This window comes from Azolla caroliniana, unplaced genomic scaffold, assembly GCF_043228905.1.
Source record: "Azolla caroliniana isolate FFs.n. ecotype wild unplaced genomic scaffold, voAzoCaro1.0.p SCAF_69, whole genome shotgun sequence".
Lineage (NCBI taxonomy): Eukaryota > Viridiplantae > Streptophyta > Polypodiopsida > Salviniales > Salviniaceae > Azolla > Azolla caroliniana.
The window spans coordinates 81,296-97,132 of record NW_028230504.1 but is presented as its reverse complement, the minus strand read 5'-3'; the positions used below and the strand labels follow the sequence as shown (position 1 = coordinate 97,132).

The window sequence follows — 15,837 nt, the reverse complement described above, 5'->3', positions numbered from 1 at the left end:
CGACAAAGCATATGCACGAAGGAAGATGTGCATCAGTTTTACTCGGGTGTACAAGGGGGAACAATTCCAGACAAAAACAATGTGGTGTAATCAATGGAACGATCAATGCTTCTCATTCTCCTAAGAGTGGGCGACACATTTTTCGGGACATTGGGACATATGGGCGGGGCAAGGCTGGGTGAATGGTACGGTCTTCTTCGGACGGAAAGTTGGTTAGGCAAACGTTCTCTAAGTTTGGAGGGCAGTGTCCAAAGGTTTGTGCCTTGTTGTATGTGTTTTCTTGAGTGCCCATTTCCTTTTGTTATTATTTCCGTGTGTTGAGTTTTCACTAGTAAACTCTAAAGGAATTACATGCTGTGAGAGAGAGAGAGAGAGAGAGAGAGAGAGAGAGAGATACAGAGAAAGGTTCAGCAGAAAAGAAAGACCAGCACGAAGAAGACAGAAACGAAGGTTTTCCCGAACGCGGGAAATCTTATTCTTCTTCTGGTTTATTTGTTTTGTTTTGTTTTCGTTTTGAACTCTCCGATTCTTCTCAGCTCCCATGGATTCTTCCGACCGCATACACCCTACAGAAGACTCAGAGATCCAACCAAAACCCGCGAAACGCCAGCGTAAAGTATGCTTTTCTGCGAGTAAGTACTTAGTACACCATCGCTTCGTTCCATCCGTTCTTCCTTCTTCTGATTTTGCATGTATTTTCTTCTTCTTTTCATTGCATTTCTAACTTTTCATCAATGGTTATAGATGCGGACGTTTTCTTTTCTATTTGCGAATTTCGTGATTAAGCTTTGAAAGAACACCTGTTTTATGTTCATTTTTTTATTTCTTCCGAGTTGACATAGCTGTTTATCTGTATCCGTGAATAAATTAAGAGGCGTTTTTTTTCTTCACTGCGGGTTTCTTAATTCAGAATAAAAAGAAAACATTTTTCCTGTACTTTTTTTCTATTCTAAATTGAATAGCTCTTAATCATTAACTCCTGTTGGCTTTTTCGCCTTCAGTTTTCAGTTCTCCTTTCTACTGAATTAAGAGTTTTAAAACTGTATTCTCTGCAATTCCTTAATATTTCATGTCCATTTTTGCTTTTATGAATTAAATACCTTGCTTCATAATTATTCTTCCGAATCAAGTAATTTGTATTATATTGTGGTTTCAGCACCATTTCATGTCCATTGTATTTTTCTTCTTCTGAATTAAGTTGTCATTCAATCTTTATAATCTGCAGTTTCTGGAATCGTTTCATGTTCACGTTTCCTTCTTCTATGGTAGGCAGTTTTTAATCAGTATCATCTGTGCTGGACCGTTTCATGCTCATATTTTCTTCTTCTGTATTAAGTAGCTTTTGTAGCATTGGTGTTGTCATATCATTTCATTTCTTTTTTCCTCATCAAAGTATTACTTCTGCATTCACTGCAGTTTTTTAATCTTTTCTTGAATCAAGTAAGTACCACAATCTGTATTGGATATGATTTCCCTGAATTCAGTAGCTGTCAATTGGTATACTTCGCAGTTTCTTAATCTTCTCATTGCTTTTTCTTTTTTGCTCCATGTAGATGTTGGTGTGGATCCAAATACCTGCATCACATTGCGCCTCGGTGAGAACTTTCTCTTTGTGTGCACATACTAACTGTGCTCTAAATTATTTGAAGTGAAGAATAAGGTGAACAGTAATGAAATGAACTATAGCAATGCACGTACTAATCTTGTTTTCAAACTCAGGACTATTCAAGAGCAGAATAAATATACCAATGAAGAAATGCATTTATTGTATTCTATTCACCGGTGTATTTATTCTGCTCTTGAATAGTCCAGTACTAACCTTATTGTCAAACTATTTGATGGATTCTCGAAAACTGTATAATGAGATCAATAATGAACTGCTTGCACAAAGAGAACTTCAAAGTATGTAGAAGACCATGCAGCATTACATAGAGGTTTACGAGCACTCTACTCAAAGAATTTACTCTATCATACATTGTTTGTCCTACTCTATCATACTTTTATCAACCTCAGAATAAATTACACTCAACTGATTAGAACTTTGTGAAGGGATTTCGATGTGGTCCAGTGTTTAGTAATATCAGTGTAACCTTCTTAGCAGACTGGCTTCCATAAGGGTTTGAATATAATGTTGAAAAATGAAAGTAAACATAGGTTAAAAGAACATTTGGCTTTATATGATAGGTGCTGAGCTCTCCCTTTATCACATGCTCATATGTTTTTGTCGCCAAATCATTCTTGATAGGTATTTGGAAAGCCAGATCATGGAGTTGTCAATGTGTTGTAGCATGTAGTATTTGACACTTTCTCATGGGAATATAATGGCTTCCATAAGGGTTTGAATATAATGTTGAAAAATGAAAGTAAACATAGGTTAAAAGAACATTTGGCTTTATATGATAGGTGCTGAGCTCTCCCTTTATCACATGCTCATATGTTTTTGTCGCCAAATCATTCTTGATAGGTATTTGGAAAGCCAGATCATGGAGTTGTCAATGTGTTGTAGCATGTAGTATTTGACACTTTCTCATGGGATAAGATTGCTATGCATGCTAACTTGTGTTTATATTCGAATACCACAAGATATGCCAAATTTGGGTATCATTCCTGTGGCAACTGTTATGCTTATAGCTTGGAATAATGCTATCATTGCCTTCTGTACATTTAAGTTTTTTTTTGAAAACTCTCATGTGTTAGGTGCAAATTGATATTCAGCAACAATATCCTAAAAGGAATTTGATGAATATGATGTTTATGTCAAATAGTTTTTGATGGTGTTATGTTATGAGTACGGTCTGATAGGTTTAATGTTGATGTTAGAATAGAATATTTAGCTATTCAGACTATAGGCTTCCAGCTCCTGTGTTATGAAATTGTTTTTGACTATGAAATCTGAATCTATAATTCTGTGTATAATTCCAAATTTTTCTGTGAAACCTATTTATATGAATTCAACTGTTAGAATTAGATCTCTTGACTTCGTTCCATTTGATTACTTTCCTCAGTGTCATGACTGTATGTACCAATGGTGTTCTTTTTGTACTGTTGAAATTGTTTTGATAATGATGCAGTGCACTCTCGAAAGGATATGGAAGAAGGATTGGGAAGAATCCCAGAGTTTGCTCCAGATTTTGCAGAGCGCCTTTTTGGTGAAGAGGGAAAAATATTTGGCTACAAGGATCTTAAGGTAGTAGATGAAAATTTTGTAAAATGTAGACCATTTACTTACTTCATGGTTTCATGCGAACTCTCTGATTGATTTGCAGATTATCATCTGGTTTCATGCTCTTTCGTTTTATGCTCATGTGGAGATAGTGCATAGTGAAATCACACAGGTCGAACTTTCATGATAATTTTAAGCCTCAAATTTAGGATTTCCATCTACTGAAAGCTAAATTATAAGGATTCCATCTAAAAAGTTATTGGGAAGATATACAGGAATCAAGTGGTGGGATGCAGAAAGTAACAGATGTGAAGAAAGCTTTCAAGGTGAGTTCATTTTAAAGTTACTGGAAATGACCTAGACTTTAGAAATATAGAAAAAGCTTTTGATTACCATCAAACACCGAAAGGACCAAAACTTTTCTGAACAGCCTGAATTGTATTTGGCAGTTGATTCTGGTCAACAAGCTGGGCTAGAACAGCTGCTTAAATATTATTTTTATGTTGATTATTGTCAACAATATATATGGGTATTATGATGGAAATAATAGGCATTGTTTTGTCTTTATTGAAGTATGATGCTATCGTTGGTTTTATCTTTTATTTTGGTAATATGCTCAGAATATTACATATGGGCTACATGCATATATACAAATGTCTGTACTTATGTGGATCTCTATTTTAAGCTCTTAAAATCTCCCTTTCTGTTTGTGTAACATTTCCATCGACTGCCGTTGATGTTTTAAGAAGAACACTTGGTAATATTGTTGAGTCCAATTGATGGAAGTAGTGTATCTTTTTACATTCAATTGTTCTTCTAGGAATTGCTAGGGGAGGGTCTAATTGAAGATAGGGAAGCTTTTCTCCAGGAACTGACATCAAGTGCTTCCATGAGGTATGCCTTGTAGCATTTACAATGTTATATCCATAGAATGAACCATACGTAACATACGTGCATTCGCATTCGAGAATGATTCAATCAAACGTGTATATGGTAAATCATCTCAAAGTTGGTTTGGATTGACTATGGTCTATATTATATATTGATTCACTCTCAACCCCAATAAGTGGACTCTAATCCATTGTGAACCAGCAACGTAAGTATGGTTGCAATATTTGCATCGTATCACATGCATGCCTTTGGGATGCTTCTTAATTAAGAATGAAGACATCTCTATCCTCCTCACTTTAGAACTTTACAAAAAAATGAGTATGAACTATAGAGATTGAATCAAAATATGTCATTATAAATTATAATCAAACTTTCAAAAACTCATAAAATGTATATTCAAGAATATGAAGAAAATATGACATAGGCAGTAGTGGCATAACAACTTACCACTAGGGTGAGGTAATTTCTAATAACAAAGAAAGAAAAAAAAGGAACATGACACTAACATAAAATTTTAACCATGCCATGCCACTAAAGAGAGGATATGAGAAAATTTGGAATTGAACCGAAGACAGGCAATAGTAGCATGTCAACTGACCATTATGACACTAACATAAAATTTTAACCATGCCATGACACTAAAGAGAGGATATGAGAAAATTTGGAATTGAACCGAAGACAGGCAATAGTAGCATGTCAACTGACCATTATGACACTAACATAAAATTTTAACCATGCCATGACACTAAAGAGAGGATATGAGAAAATTTGGAATTGAACCGAAGACAGGCAATAGTAGCATGTCAACTGACCATTATGACACTAACATAAAATTTTAACCATGCCATGACACTAAAGAGAGGATATGAGAAAATTTGGAATTGAACCGAAGACAGGCAATAGTAGCATGTCAACTGACCATTAGGTTGAGTAGAGAGGATATGAGAAAATTGGGAATTGAACCCAAGACATAGGCAATAGTAGCATGACAATTGACCATTAGGTTGAGTTAATTACTAATAATAAGGAGAAAAAAAAAACTAAAATGATACTAACATAAAATTTTTGCTATGACATAACACTAGAGAGAGAAAGGTGAGAAAATTGGGAATCGAACCCAAGACATAAACAGCAGTAGCATGACAACATATCACTAGGGTGAGTCTATTTGTAATGGCAATAAATGAAATTTATAAAAAAAAAGGAGCACACATTTTTCCCATTTCAAACGTGTTCATTTTCAAACGTTTGAATGCTTGCACGAACACGTATATTACGTTCTATGGTTATATCCATTATTTATTCAATGAATTGTTATTATTAAATGATTGGCAAAATGCAGTGATGTTATCCATCAGCACGGGAAGAGGTTATTTGCTTGGAAGATGTCAAATGAGCCCAATAAAGGCTGGATCAAGGCAGCTCATGATTCTACTGATGTCGGAAAGGAGGTAAGAGAAATAATTTATATCTGGGAATTTTAATGGCGTAAAAAGTTTAATTTTTTGGAAACTCAGTAGTTATTTATGGATTCAAAGAGCTAGTTCATATTCAGTAAACATACATAATATTGTCATTTTAAGCCTCTAGTTCACATCATATGGAACAATTGCTCTAAAACTGTGTGATATATATTGTATGTATATTGTTTTGTATATGTATAGAGGATGTTGTTTTATGTGAATAAATTCACATCTGAATGGATTTTTTATCCATGCTATGAAATTCATCAGAGTATCAATGATCCTGAGGTGCAAAATTTGGGGATTTTGACATTAGAAATGCAAATAAAAAGTCCAAATGTTTAAGAACGGTTCTGATGGTGGATAACGTACAGGCATTTGGTTTGTGAAATCTGGGCCTAAAGTCTTACTGCTCTATCTGCTTGCATCAGAAGCATCTGATTCAATGCACCAAATATCTATGGCAAGTGCAGCTGAAGTGTGTCTGTGGTTATGATCATGTCTAAGGTTTTGGGACATTGAGCTCAGTTTTTGTTAACTTCCCCAAAATCTGATTATTGCTTGAATAATTGACATGTAATAGATTATATAATTGAATATTCAACACACATTTGCCTGACGTGAAGATATGCTCGCATAAAATATAGCATTGCATGTATATTAACAATGAAATAGACATTCAACATATGACATTAGATATTAGTTGCATTATCGATTTTGCAATAGTGAACCTAACGATGAAGTCTATCCATCAACTTGGAGGTGAACTATGTTATATTCATTACAATGAGTTTGATCAAGTTATTGATCCCGTTTTTTGCCTACAGATTCTTTTGATGGATGATTTGACCATGAGTGAAGTCAATGACTGGCACTCACGTTTGACACCCTTAGCACTTCTTTTCATTGAAGGTAATGGTTGTTCTGCCTGGTTCTCCTGCAAACTATTGAAACCCATACGTTAGTTTTCCAGTTGATGTATGCAACTTATCTTGATATATTTTGAAGTGTACCTTTCTCGTCTATAATGGCAGAGCTATCGTCCAAATTTGAATATTCAGTTTGTTCTGTGCAAAACTGATTTCAGATTGAACATTTCAGTCAAATTAATGTTGCGTGCTGTTAGTGTCTACTTTTTGTTTAGGCAATCATTTAGTTGCAATGATTTGAATCATTGTTTGGTAAAAGGCTGAACTATAATTCTGCAAGTCTATTCAATGTTGCTCCATTTCAAGAAATGAATCATACTTTTTGGCTTATTGAATGTTGCTCCATTTCAAGAAATGAATAGTACTTTTTGGTTTGTATGCATACCTTTCATTTAGTTTTCCTTTACTATTTTTTCTTTAAATTTCTTATTTTCATCTGTTTGGCAGTCTCTTTATATTATATATCGTTGATAAATCCTTCACTATTTCTCATCCGTTAGGCATTCTATTTATATCTGGGGTAGGTGTAAATACAAACTATTCTAGATTAATTTGTGTGAGTTAAGGGCTTTCGTAATCTGTAAATTTAAGATCTAATATAAGGGTTTCTTAATAGCTGCAACGCCCATTGACAAGAAAGATCCGAGGTGGGAGGTGTATGTGTGCTTAGAGAAGGAATCAAGTGAGCTTGCGAGCCAGTGGAGATTAGTTGGCTTTTGTACTGTATACAGATTCTTCAGATATCCTGACAGCACGAGGCTTCGTGTTAGCCAGGCAAGTTATCAATATTAGACTCCTGATCAAATTTAATCGTCCATTGTTAGAATCTTCCATAATTTTGATTAAATGTTGTGCTGCATTTAGATCCTCGTTCTTCCCCCTTATCAACATCAGCAAAATGGTGTCTACCTCTTGGAAGCAGTTTACAAAACAGCATTGGAGCGAGGTAGCTTTGAGGTTACTATGGAGGAGCCATCTAATGATCTACAAGTTGTTAGGGAGTGTATGGATACAATGCGTCTAATAACATTTGAGCCAGTAAGATTAGGATTGTATGATGTTCTTAGAAAATTGCTAAATTATAAGCCACAATCAGTCCTCACAAATCCTCGGGAATGGATGCCATCACATGACCTTGTTGAGAAAGTGAAGCAAGGGTTAAAAATTTGCAAACTGCAGTTTCTGTACTGTTGGCAAGTGCTCATTTATCTCCATATGATGCATAGAGGCAATGAAGCTGTAGCAGTGTTCCGGAGTTTGATATCATCATTTGTGAAGACTGAAGTCTTCGGAAGCTCAAAGAGTTCCAACGTGGGAAAACATAAGCAATTGGTTGATGTAGAAAATGAATATGATAGCTCTCGGACGTTTGTAATGTTCAAGGTCAAGCAATCACCTATGGATACTCATGATGGTGTAGCCAAGAAAACAGATGCAGGGTCAGCACATCTCGATGCAGCTGTGGATATGGACCCTGAGGGCAAATTGGAGAATGCTTATCAAGAACTTCTTGAAGAGAGAGAAGAAGAGATCAACCAAGTTGCAGAAAAGGTACTTCCGCATTTGAAGAAGGCAGGTATTGCACTTCTTGATATCTAGAATTTCCAACAGTGGGAAAAGTTGATAAAGGAGAAGGATTTGCCAGTTTTCGATTCCATATCTTTAGTCTCTCAAATGATTCATGCACTCATCCATACAGTGTAAGACATTAGCATGGGTCTTCTAACATGCCATTGCAACACCCCTGGATTGAGAGCAGCCTTTTATAGCAAGCTGATGAATGATTATTTCAATGATTTGGGCAGGTTGCAACAGGTTCGGTTTGTTAGAAATCTGTTTAAACTTGATATAGGTTTGGTAATGAGCAACAAAGACTGGTTCTATTGAAAGGAGACCATATATTTGCTAAGGGTTGGTTTGTAACATTTAATTAAAACCAAAGAAGGTAGTGTATTCTCGGAAGATTTGTATCCCATAAATACTCACCTATGCCATTCAGCAAATTGTTTGAATTAGGATAACATTGCTTAACGAGCTGATTTGATTTTTTGTTGGTTTATCATCCTTGTGACGAACAAGTAAAGTTTGTGCTTTGCTGAAAATCTATAAACCAGTTCAATATATCTCTATTGGCTAATTTTATGGCCTTGGAGGTTTGCCTTCATGCTCACATTTAAAAGAAAAATCATGTAAAGTTAGTAAACTCGTATTAATCAATCCATTAAATTATCTACAGGCTCCAGTCTGATCCATATGTTTTAATCTTAGAGCTACTGTCATTGATACAATGAGTAACCTGGCTATAATTATTTTACCCATGTATATGATGGTTTTAGGAGAACTTGACCACGAGCAATAATGAGCAACCAAAATATATCCATAATGGTTGTGTTCTGATTATGGATATATTATTATGATATGATCATAATACTGTAAACAACGATTATCTACAATGTGGCATTGTGGTAGTTCACTGATGCTGTGTTTTAAACTGCATGGCTATATATTTATGTATGAAAATAATTCGATAAATGTTTTACAATCCAGTGACCCAGTCATACCAAAGCTCTCTATCATCCATCAAATAAGATGGAGATGCACAGCCTAGGTACAAGAGGCACATTCACAGGCGAATACACAGCCTAGCTATGGTGGTAATTCTACATGGTAGCTCTGTTCACACAGTAATGGATGGAAATAGGTTACATCCAAACATTATACAAGAAAAAAACAAGCTACGATAGTGTGGTGTACCTTTGTGCATTTCACAATAGTAATGACTGAGTGGAAGTAAGTTACACCTAAACTAAACACGAACTCACACAAAAATGGGGCTATTCGACCAAAAAGTGATGGTACTTTGGCTCACCAAACGAAAATAAATATTGTCCATAGAAAATAAAAAGCTACAGTACCAATTCCACATGATGGCAGTGACTAAACTAAGTTTTACCTAAATTAAACACATGTTCACACAAGTGCCCAAATTGGTCTATTTGTCAAAAAAGTAATTCCAATGTAGCTCATCAGACACAGATAAATATTATCTATAGCATGAAATATCATTACATAAATCTCATTCTCCAAATTAGTAACTAGTTCATGCATAAATAATCATAAGAGGATATTTTATAGGGAAAAGTACCAGGATACCCCTAGAAGTTCGTCTATTTACCAAACTACCCCTATGTCCAAAAAATTACACTTTATAAAGTAATTATGCACTCAAATCTAGAAGCCCTATTTATCAAAGATGGAAGAAATGGACTCGAACTAGCCCTATTTACCAAAGATTTGAGTGTATAATTACTTTATAAAGTATTTTTTTTGGACATAGGGGTAGTTTGGTAAATTTGGAACTTTTAGGGGCATTTTGGTAAATAGACGAACTTCTAGGGGTATCTTGGTACTTTTCCCTATTTATATCTTTCATCAAGGGCAGGCACAGTGGATTATATCATAACTGAAACTTAGTGTTACCAAATGCTGGTCAAATTTTAACTTGGCATTACAAAATGAAAATGTAAAATATGATCTGGAAATGAGCATGTTCAAATAAACATCCTTATACACAAACCACGACTCTTCGTTTACATACCAGAGAAGAAGATGAAGAAGAAAAGCCCCAATTTAATAGATAAATTGCAACTGATAATGTTCATGAAAATAACACAGCATATCTCTTCCTAAATTTTGGCTTGATTCCTCCCAATTTCCATGTCACCGAAAACTGCTTGTAGATAAGAGTTAGTACAAATTGTTTCTCATATAATTACTAGCATTACCTTGTTATATTGCTCAGGTCTCTTGTCATAAATTCCAGCATTATACAGACTTCTGACATGTTGCTTGAACCTCTGATTGTACTAACACAAAGCAATACAACACTAGAATTACATGACACTGTAGTCAATTTATTCAAATAAAGTAGAACCTAAGCGGGCCATTAGAACTGTGACACACTTATGAGAAACTCCTCAACAAAAAAGTAATCCAATTTTGTCACTTTGGAGGAATAGAGCCTCAATCAATGTAGCAGTAGTCCAGTGAATTATTTTATATTTCCCTATTGAGGGACACCCAACATCTTTGAATAGTTATCAACAGCTTGTGAAATAGAAGGTATTGCTACTCGAATCCCTGGGCCCATCTGAAATTATGGAAATATATAATCAAAATAATGTTCAACTATTAGTAATCATAAAAGCTTATGCACATATTGTAAGTTCTTTGTCATTACCGTTGACGATATTGTGAAAGTGAGCATATATCCTGCATATTTTGAGGCTGCAAACAGTTGTGTACTCAAAATGTAAGTATACCAACTTCACAAGTGCAACAAAGGTTGAGAGATATGTAAGGGTGAACCCATGTTTTCTTTTACTACTTACTCTTTTTTAAACCTGCAGGTTTGGCAGCAAGAACAGCATTTGCAAATGCTGCGATGTTTTCTTGCAAAGCATCCTCATTGAAACTCACCTATTAAATATTGTTCTTCCAAAAATTAATGTCAATAGCAACTGGTAAAAATTATACACATTCTCTTCACAGCCTCAATCCCTCATGGTGGATTAATTAGCCATTAGTAATGCTTAGAATGAAAATATATAATGAATGTGTACCACAAGAGTATAGATAAAAATATGCACTTCACTAAACAAATTGAAACCGCACCTTTCCAATTCCTGCATGTACAATTCCAGTCTTATCTGCTCGAAAATCTACTCTACCTTCCTTCAGACTTCTTACTGACTTAGCTACGTCCTTCGTCACAGTACCAACCTACAAAGTAACATTCAACAATAAAAGGAGATGCCATCAACATGATGTAAATGCAATTAAACTGGAACAAAACCTATTACAAAAAAGCATAAAAGAAATTTTCCATAAAGTAAATTTCCAAATTTGCGTACGACCTATATGTATGTTTTATCTTGTATGCTTCAATGTTCTGACCTTAATGTTTTCCTTCCATATCACCTTCATTTAGAAACGCCTACTTTAAGGAACCTAAGTTTCCATTTTACTAAAAAAATCTCAAGATAGGTCACATCACATTTAATCGAACCTTCAGCGATTTGCATCAATATATTTGATGAAAAATATGACAGGGATAGCACATATGTTAAATAGCCTCAAGCTGTGTTTGCCTAATGCAATACACCATATGTCTCTATATGCATTGGACTGTACCTTTATCTATCATCCCGTCATGAAGTCTTCACTTCAGAAAATCCCTCAGGTCTCCTTGAACTTTCCCCGATTATTCTCATGGTCCTTGACCACAGCTTCAGCTCTAGTGATTTAAAGGAATGGAGAAATCATGGTATACATTTCTGCATGTTAGCCAAGGCATTATGCATGTTATGTTGGGGGATCATAGCCACTCCGGACTAGATTCTATGTTTCTAAGCTTCTATGCCAACGAAAAACAGACCCCCAATAAATAAGACAAGCATAAATGATAATCGATATTGCACGTACGTGAGAACACATTCTCAATGAGAACTCCAGTATTTTTTTACTACTTCTTTATCCTTCCTTGACAATCATAAGTTAGACTTCAATCGCATTTGTGTAGGACCGAAACGTTTCAACATAGCAATGCAATAGACAGATGACAAAATAATACTGTCAAACTATATAAATATTCACCTTTGGATTAGGCATCAAACCTCGTGGTCCCAGAATCCGAGCAACCTGCACATGGCATGAAGTTAGTAAAAATATATATCAGAAACAAATCAACCAAGAACATACAGCTCTTGCAAACAAACTCCCTTCAAAAGAAAATTCAGAAGACATAATATTGGAGACTGCTAATACCAAAAGCACATATTTCTCAGCTGTGCCAACAACAATTCAACATCAGGGATAAAGACACTAAATTGACTTTGTGAGATTATACAACAGCGAATAAAGCACTTCAACACTCTTAATTTTGCATCCGATATCTAATGTAACTCAATTTGGCATACAGTGGCATAGACTTTTAGAAACGCCACTGCAAAACATTAAGCACATACTTACCTTGCTAAGCCTGGGCATCATTGCAGGGGTAGCCAAACATTTGTCAAACTCAAGCTTGCCGCCACCTGAAGATTTTCTGTGCCACAGCACAATCATCTGTTATATAACTGCCCTGGTAAAGACAAAATACAGTAGCTAAATTGAGGTTCCAAAGGTAAGAATTCCTTACTTTGCAGTATCTTATCAATAAGCTCTTCAGCTCCAACAAGGTCTGCACCAGCAGATCTTGCTTCTTCAGCTTCATCATCTTCTGCGAACACCGCCACCCTCACAGTCTATTGCAAAGAATGCACAAAGATTATCAGCATTAATCTTCAATGCACACATGATGGAGAATTATCCATGTAAGGTTCAGGCAGCAAACCTTCCCTCTACCGCGTGGTAGAGTAGCCGCACCTCGAACTAGCTGTAAAAAAGAAATGTTTTGCGTTGACCATGTTTCTTGATCAAATTCAAACTGCACCAATGGTCTGAAGTTAATCATCGGAAAGTAGTAAAACCTGATCAGATCGTTTTGGATCTATGCCCAGCCGAATCGCAGCTTCAACAGTTTCATCAAACTTAGCTTTTGCTTTTTCCTGATATGTAAAACATAAGAGAAGATTTTATCCATGAAGAGTGTGCAAGTGCTTGTCAAGTTCAAGAATGCTACCAGAATACAGTTTTTTATACATTAGAGGATCTGTGAATACCATTGATAAGATCATTGGCACATGGTGGATCATATAAACAGGCATAGGCCAGAGGACTAGGGTCTGAACTCTGGCAATAAACTTGAGAGTTCATTGCAATATATATTAGCCATTTACCCTATTGTACATTCCTCTCAGTAACCTTGAAAGTTGCACTCCCTCTTTGTGGCAATTGTATGGTTCTGCATTAATCACAGCACTAGCATTTTCAAAGGTAACACCAAGTGTTTCCCTTTTATAGCATCCGTGGGACATGGATAAACCTCACTTCATATGTAGGGCCTCATCTCAAGAAATAATCCTTTAAATAGAGTCAAATCTCTGGCATTGATATTAAAGGTGGGTGCATGTATGCCGTGCCTCATGCAATTTGCAGATACACACTCCCTCTTTGTGGCAATTGTATGGTTCTGCATTAATCACAGCACTAGCATTTTCAAAGGTAACACCAAGTGTTTCCCTTTTATAGCATCCGTGGGACATGGATAAACCTCACTTCATATGTAGGGCCTCATCTCAAGAAATAATCCTTTAAATAGAGTCAAATCTCTGGCATTGATATTAAAGGTGGGTGCATGTATGCCGTGCCTCATGCAATTTGCAGATACACACACCTGCCCGTCAAACAAAGCCGAACACAAATAAACTGGAAGGCTTATTTTGGGTTTGGAGAAAGCCCCTCCATTCAATTGAGTAACACCTCTGGCCCCTGTGCTAATCATATCTTAATAACTTTGTTATAGAGTGAAACACAGACGGATCACAAGGTCAACCTTTGCAAAAATATGATAAAAAAGTGAACATTTGTACATACATAGAAAAATCCTTAAAAATAACATATTTCCCATCACAACTTCTACTTACGTCCAATAACCTTTTCTTGCAATGAACCTCATTTCCAGTACCACGTCTATGTACATACTAGAATCCTCTATCAAATAACCTTTTTCACATCATCATTGCTATAACATCCAAGAATCCTTATACATGCCCTCCACATCGTCATTTTTACATTCATCTAAGAATCCTTACATATAAACCTCTTTCCCATTATTTCTGGATACATTCTGAGTCCTTACCAAGCAACTCTTTCCATCACCAGTTCGACGCATAATAAAACAAGCATCTATATAAGACATACAAACGAAAGGTACCTTGACTTGGCGAATAGCTTCAACCAGACTGATTGGATCAGGGCGAGGCTTGGTCTCAACCTTCACTTTGGACGGCAAAGGTATATTAAGGTCATCTTCTGCAACGAAGCTATGGAATCTTGGAATCTTAGGCCGACCAGGGGTTTTCCTGTCAATAGAAGAAACCTGTTCTTCTTCCTGAGGTCTATACTCAGGAAGTGGAGCAACTTTCGGCTTAACCTCGTACGCAGCAGGTATAACACTTGAGGAGAAGCTTGGAGAAAGCTCTCTGTCTGCGGCTATCGCGTCTGCAGAAATAATTATATCGTCTCTTCTGTCTCGCCTGCGAGGAGGAGGAGGAATTGATCCATCCTCCGGTAATGGCTCGTAAGAGACGATAGGTATAGAAAAACCTGCTTCTTCTTCTTCTTCTCGTTTATTGGAATTAGGGTTAGGGTTTCTGTCAGTGGAGAAAGGGAGGGGGCTAGGATGCGAGAGGCGACGAAAGATCAAGGTCTGGCGAGCGAGACGATGAAGTAGTGCCATCGCTAAGAAGGAAGGGAAGATGCGAGACAGGACGATGAAGCGATCGATTGTGTCAGAGGAAGAAGGCGAAGGAGAGAGTCGCCATAGCCAGAAATGCCCGAGGTTTTGCTAGGGTTTCTTTCACACGGCAACAAAACGACACGGGGGGTTTCATTCACCAACAATAATTTTCTTTAACTAAATTAGGATTTCACTAGTACCATGGATGGATCATGGCTCTTTAACATTGTCTCACACGTTTGTCGGACATTCTATCGTGTGTACTCATGGCCCTGTTTTGTCCTGTCTTGTCCCGTCTCGTCTGTTTGCGATACAACTCTGCTTGTACCTCACTATGCTTACAATGCCTGTCATACCTCCCACCTTCTTCATGTGGCCTCGAGACAAATTGGTGAGCACGGCAGACATTCCATGAATCGAGCAAGGAGCAACCAATATGTTTTCAACATTGCTACCTTGCCTAAGATGGCATACATGGTGGCCATTCTTCACTTATCGTCGTGGTTCTTGAGGAGGGAGCACATAAGGTGCACAGTCTTATCCAATCTCGCCTCGCCCTCTAGCTCTAAGTTGAGCACGATTGACACTTGGCTCATCATGCCCTTGTCCATACATATATCCATATATCATACACAAGATTGCACTTACAATGCCCTCTATAACAAAATGGAAATACACTAGAAACATGCATGCATCAACTCACAAAAGTTATTGCCATTGTAACGACTGCAATTTACATCGAGAATGATGTTGCTCGTCCCATCATTGTGCTCTTATTTGTAGATTTTATGGATTGTGCCTTTTACTTTAAAACCTCGTCAATGCCATGGATCAACCCAACATTAAGAAGGAAACAAAGTCAATGGCAAAATGTGATAAGCATGCAAGTGTAGTGGTTGTCAAGTTGACATTAACAAAGTATACGTATATCACTAGGCAACTATTTTTTATTGTTAGCTTTCGTAAACATTATGTTTTATACTTCCAAAT

At 36.5% G+C, this 15,837-nt stretch overlaps 2 protein-coding genes across 2 annotated transcripts; one reads left to right on the top strand and one right to left on the bottom strand.

Annotated features, from left to right (window-relative positions):
* Positions 1 to 416: 416 nt before the first annotated feature.
* On the top strand, positions 417 to 8,408 carry LOC147849408 (histone acetyltransferase type B catalytic subunit-like). The gene is made up of 10 exons (XM_087337565.1): positions 417 to 632; positions 1,554 to 1,595; positions 3,072 to 3,187; positions 3,267 to 3,335; positions 3,439 to 3,489; positions 3,984 to 4,057; positions 5,397 to 5,505; positions 6,345 to 6,429; positions 7,063 to 7,220; positions 7,311 to 8,408. Exons 1-10 carry the CDS (start codon positions 542 to 544, stop codon positions 8,043 to 8,045), a joined length of 1,530 nt encoding a protein of 509 aa, XP_087193691.1. The 5' UTR covers positions 417 to 541; the 3' UTR covers positions 8,046 to 8,408.
* A 1,881-nt stretch (positions 8,409 to 10,289) lies between these two features.
* On the bottom strand, positions 10,290 to 14,980 carry LOC147849407 (uncharacterized). Its single transcript, XM_087337566.1, has 10 exons — positions 14,323 to 14,980; positions 12,977 to 13,054; positions 12,841 to 12,882; positions 12,646 to 12,751; positions 12,477 to 12,541; positions 12,102 to 12,146; positions 11,121 to 11,228; positions 10,838 to 10,925; positions 10,687 to 10,733; positions 10,290 to 10,596 (listed from the first exon to the last, which is right to left on the bottom strand). The coding sequence occupies exons 1-10, from the start codon at positions 14,845 to 14,847 to the stop codon at positions 10,513 to 10,515; spliced, it is 1,188 nt and encodes a 395-aa protein (XP_087193692.1). The 5' UTR covers positions 14,848 to 14,980; the 3' UTR covers positions 10,290 to 10,512.
* Between the last annotated feature and the right edge of the window lie 857 nt (positions 14,981 to 15,837).

Coding starts and splice junctions, on each gene's coding strand:
- LOC147849408 (XM_087337565.1), top strand. CDS start 542: ATGGATTCTTCCGACCGCATACACCCTACAGAAGACTCAGAGATCCAA. Junction 633..1,553: donor TAAAGTATGCTTTTCTGCGA/GTAAGTACTTAG, acceptor TGCTCCATGTAG/ATGTTGGTGTGGATCCAAAT. Junction 3,188..3,266: donor TTGGCTACAAGGATCTTAAG/GTAGTAGATGAA, acceptor ATTGATTTGCAG/ATTATCATCTGGTTTCATGC.
- LOC147849407 (XM_087337566.1), bottom strand. CDS start 14,847: ATGGCACTACTTCATCGTCTCGCTCGCCAGACCTTGATCTTTCGTCGC. Junction 12,752..12,840: donor TACCACGCGGTAGAGGGAAG/GTTTGCTGCCTG, acceptor TCTTTGCAATAG/ACTGTGAGGGTGGCGGTGTT. Junction 11,229..12,101: donor GTTTGATGCCTAATCCAAAG/GTGAATATTTAT, acceptor GTTACTTTGTAG/GTTGGTACTGTGACGAAGGA.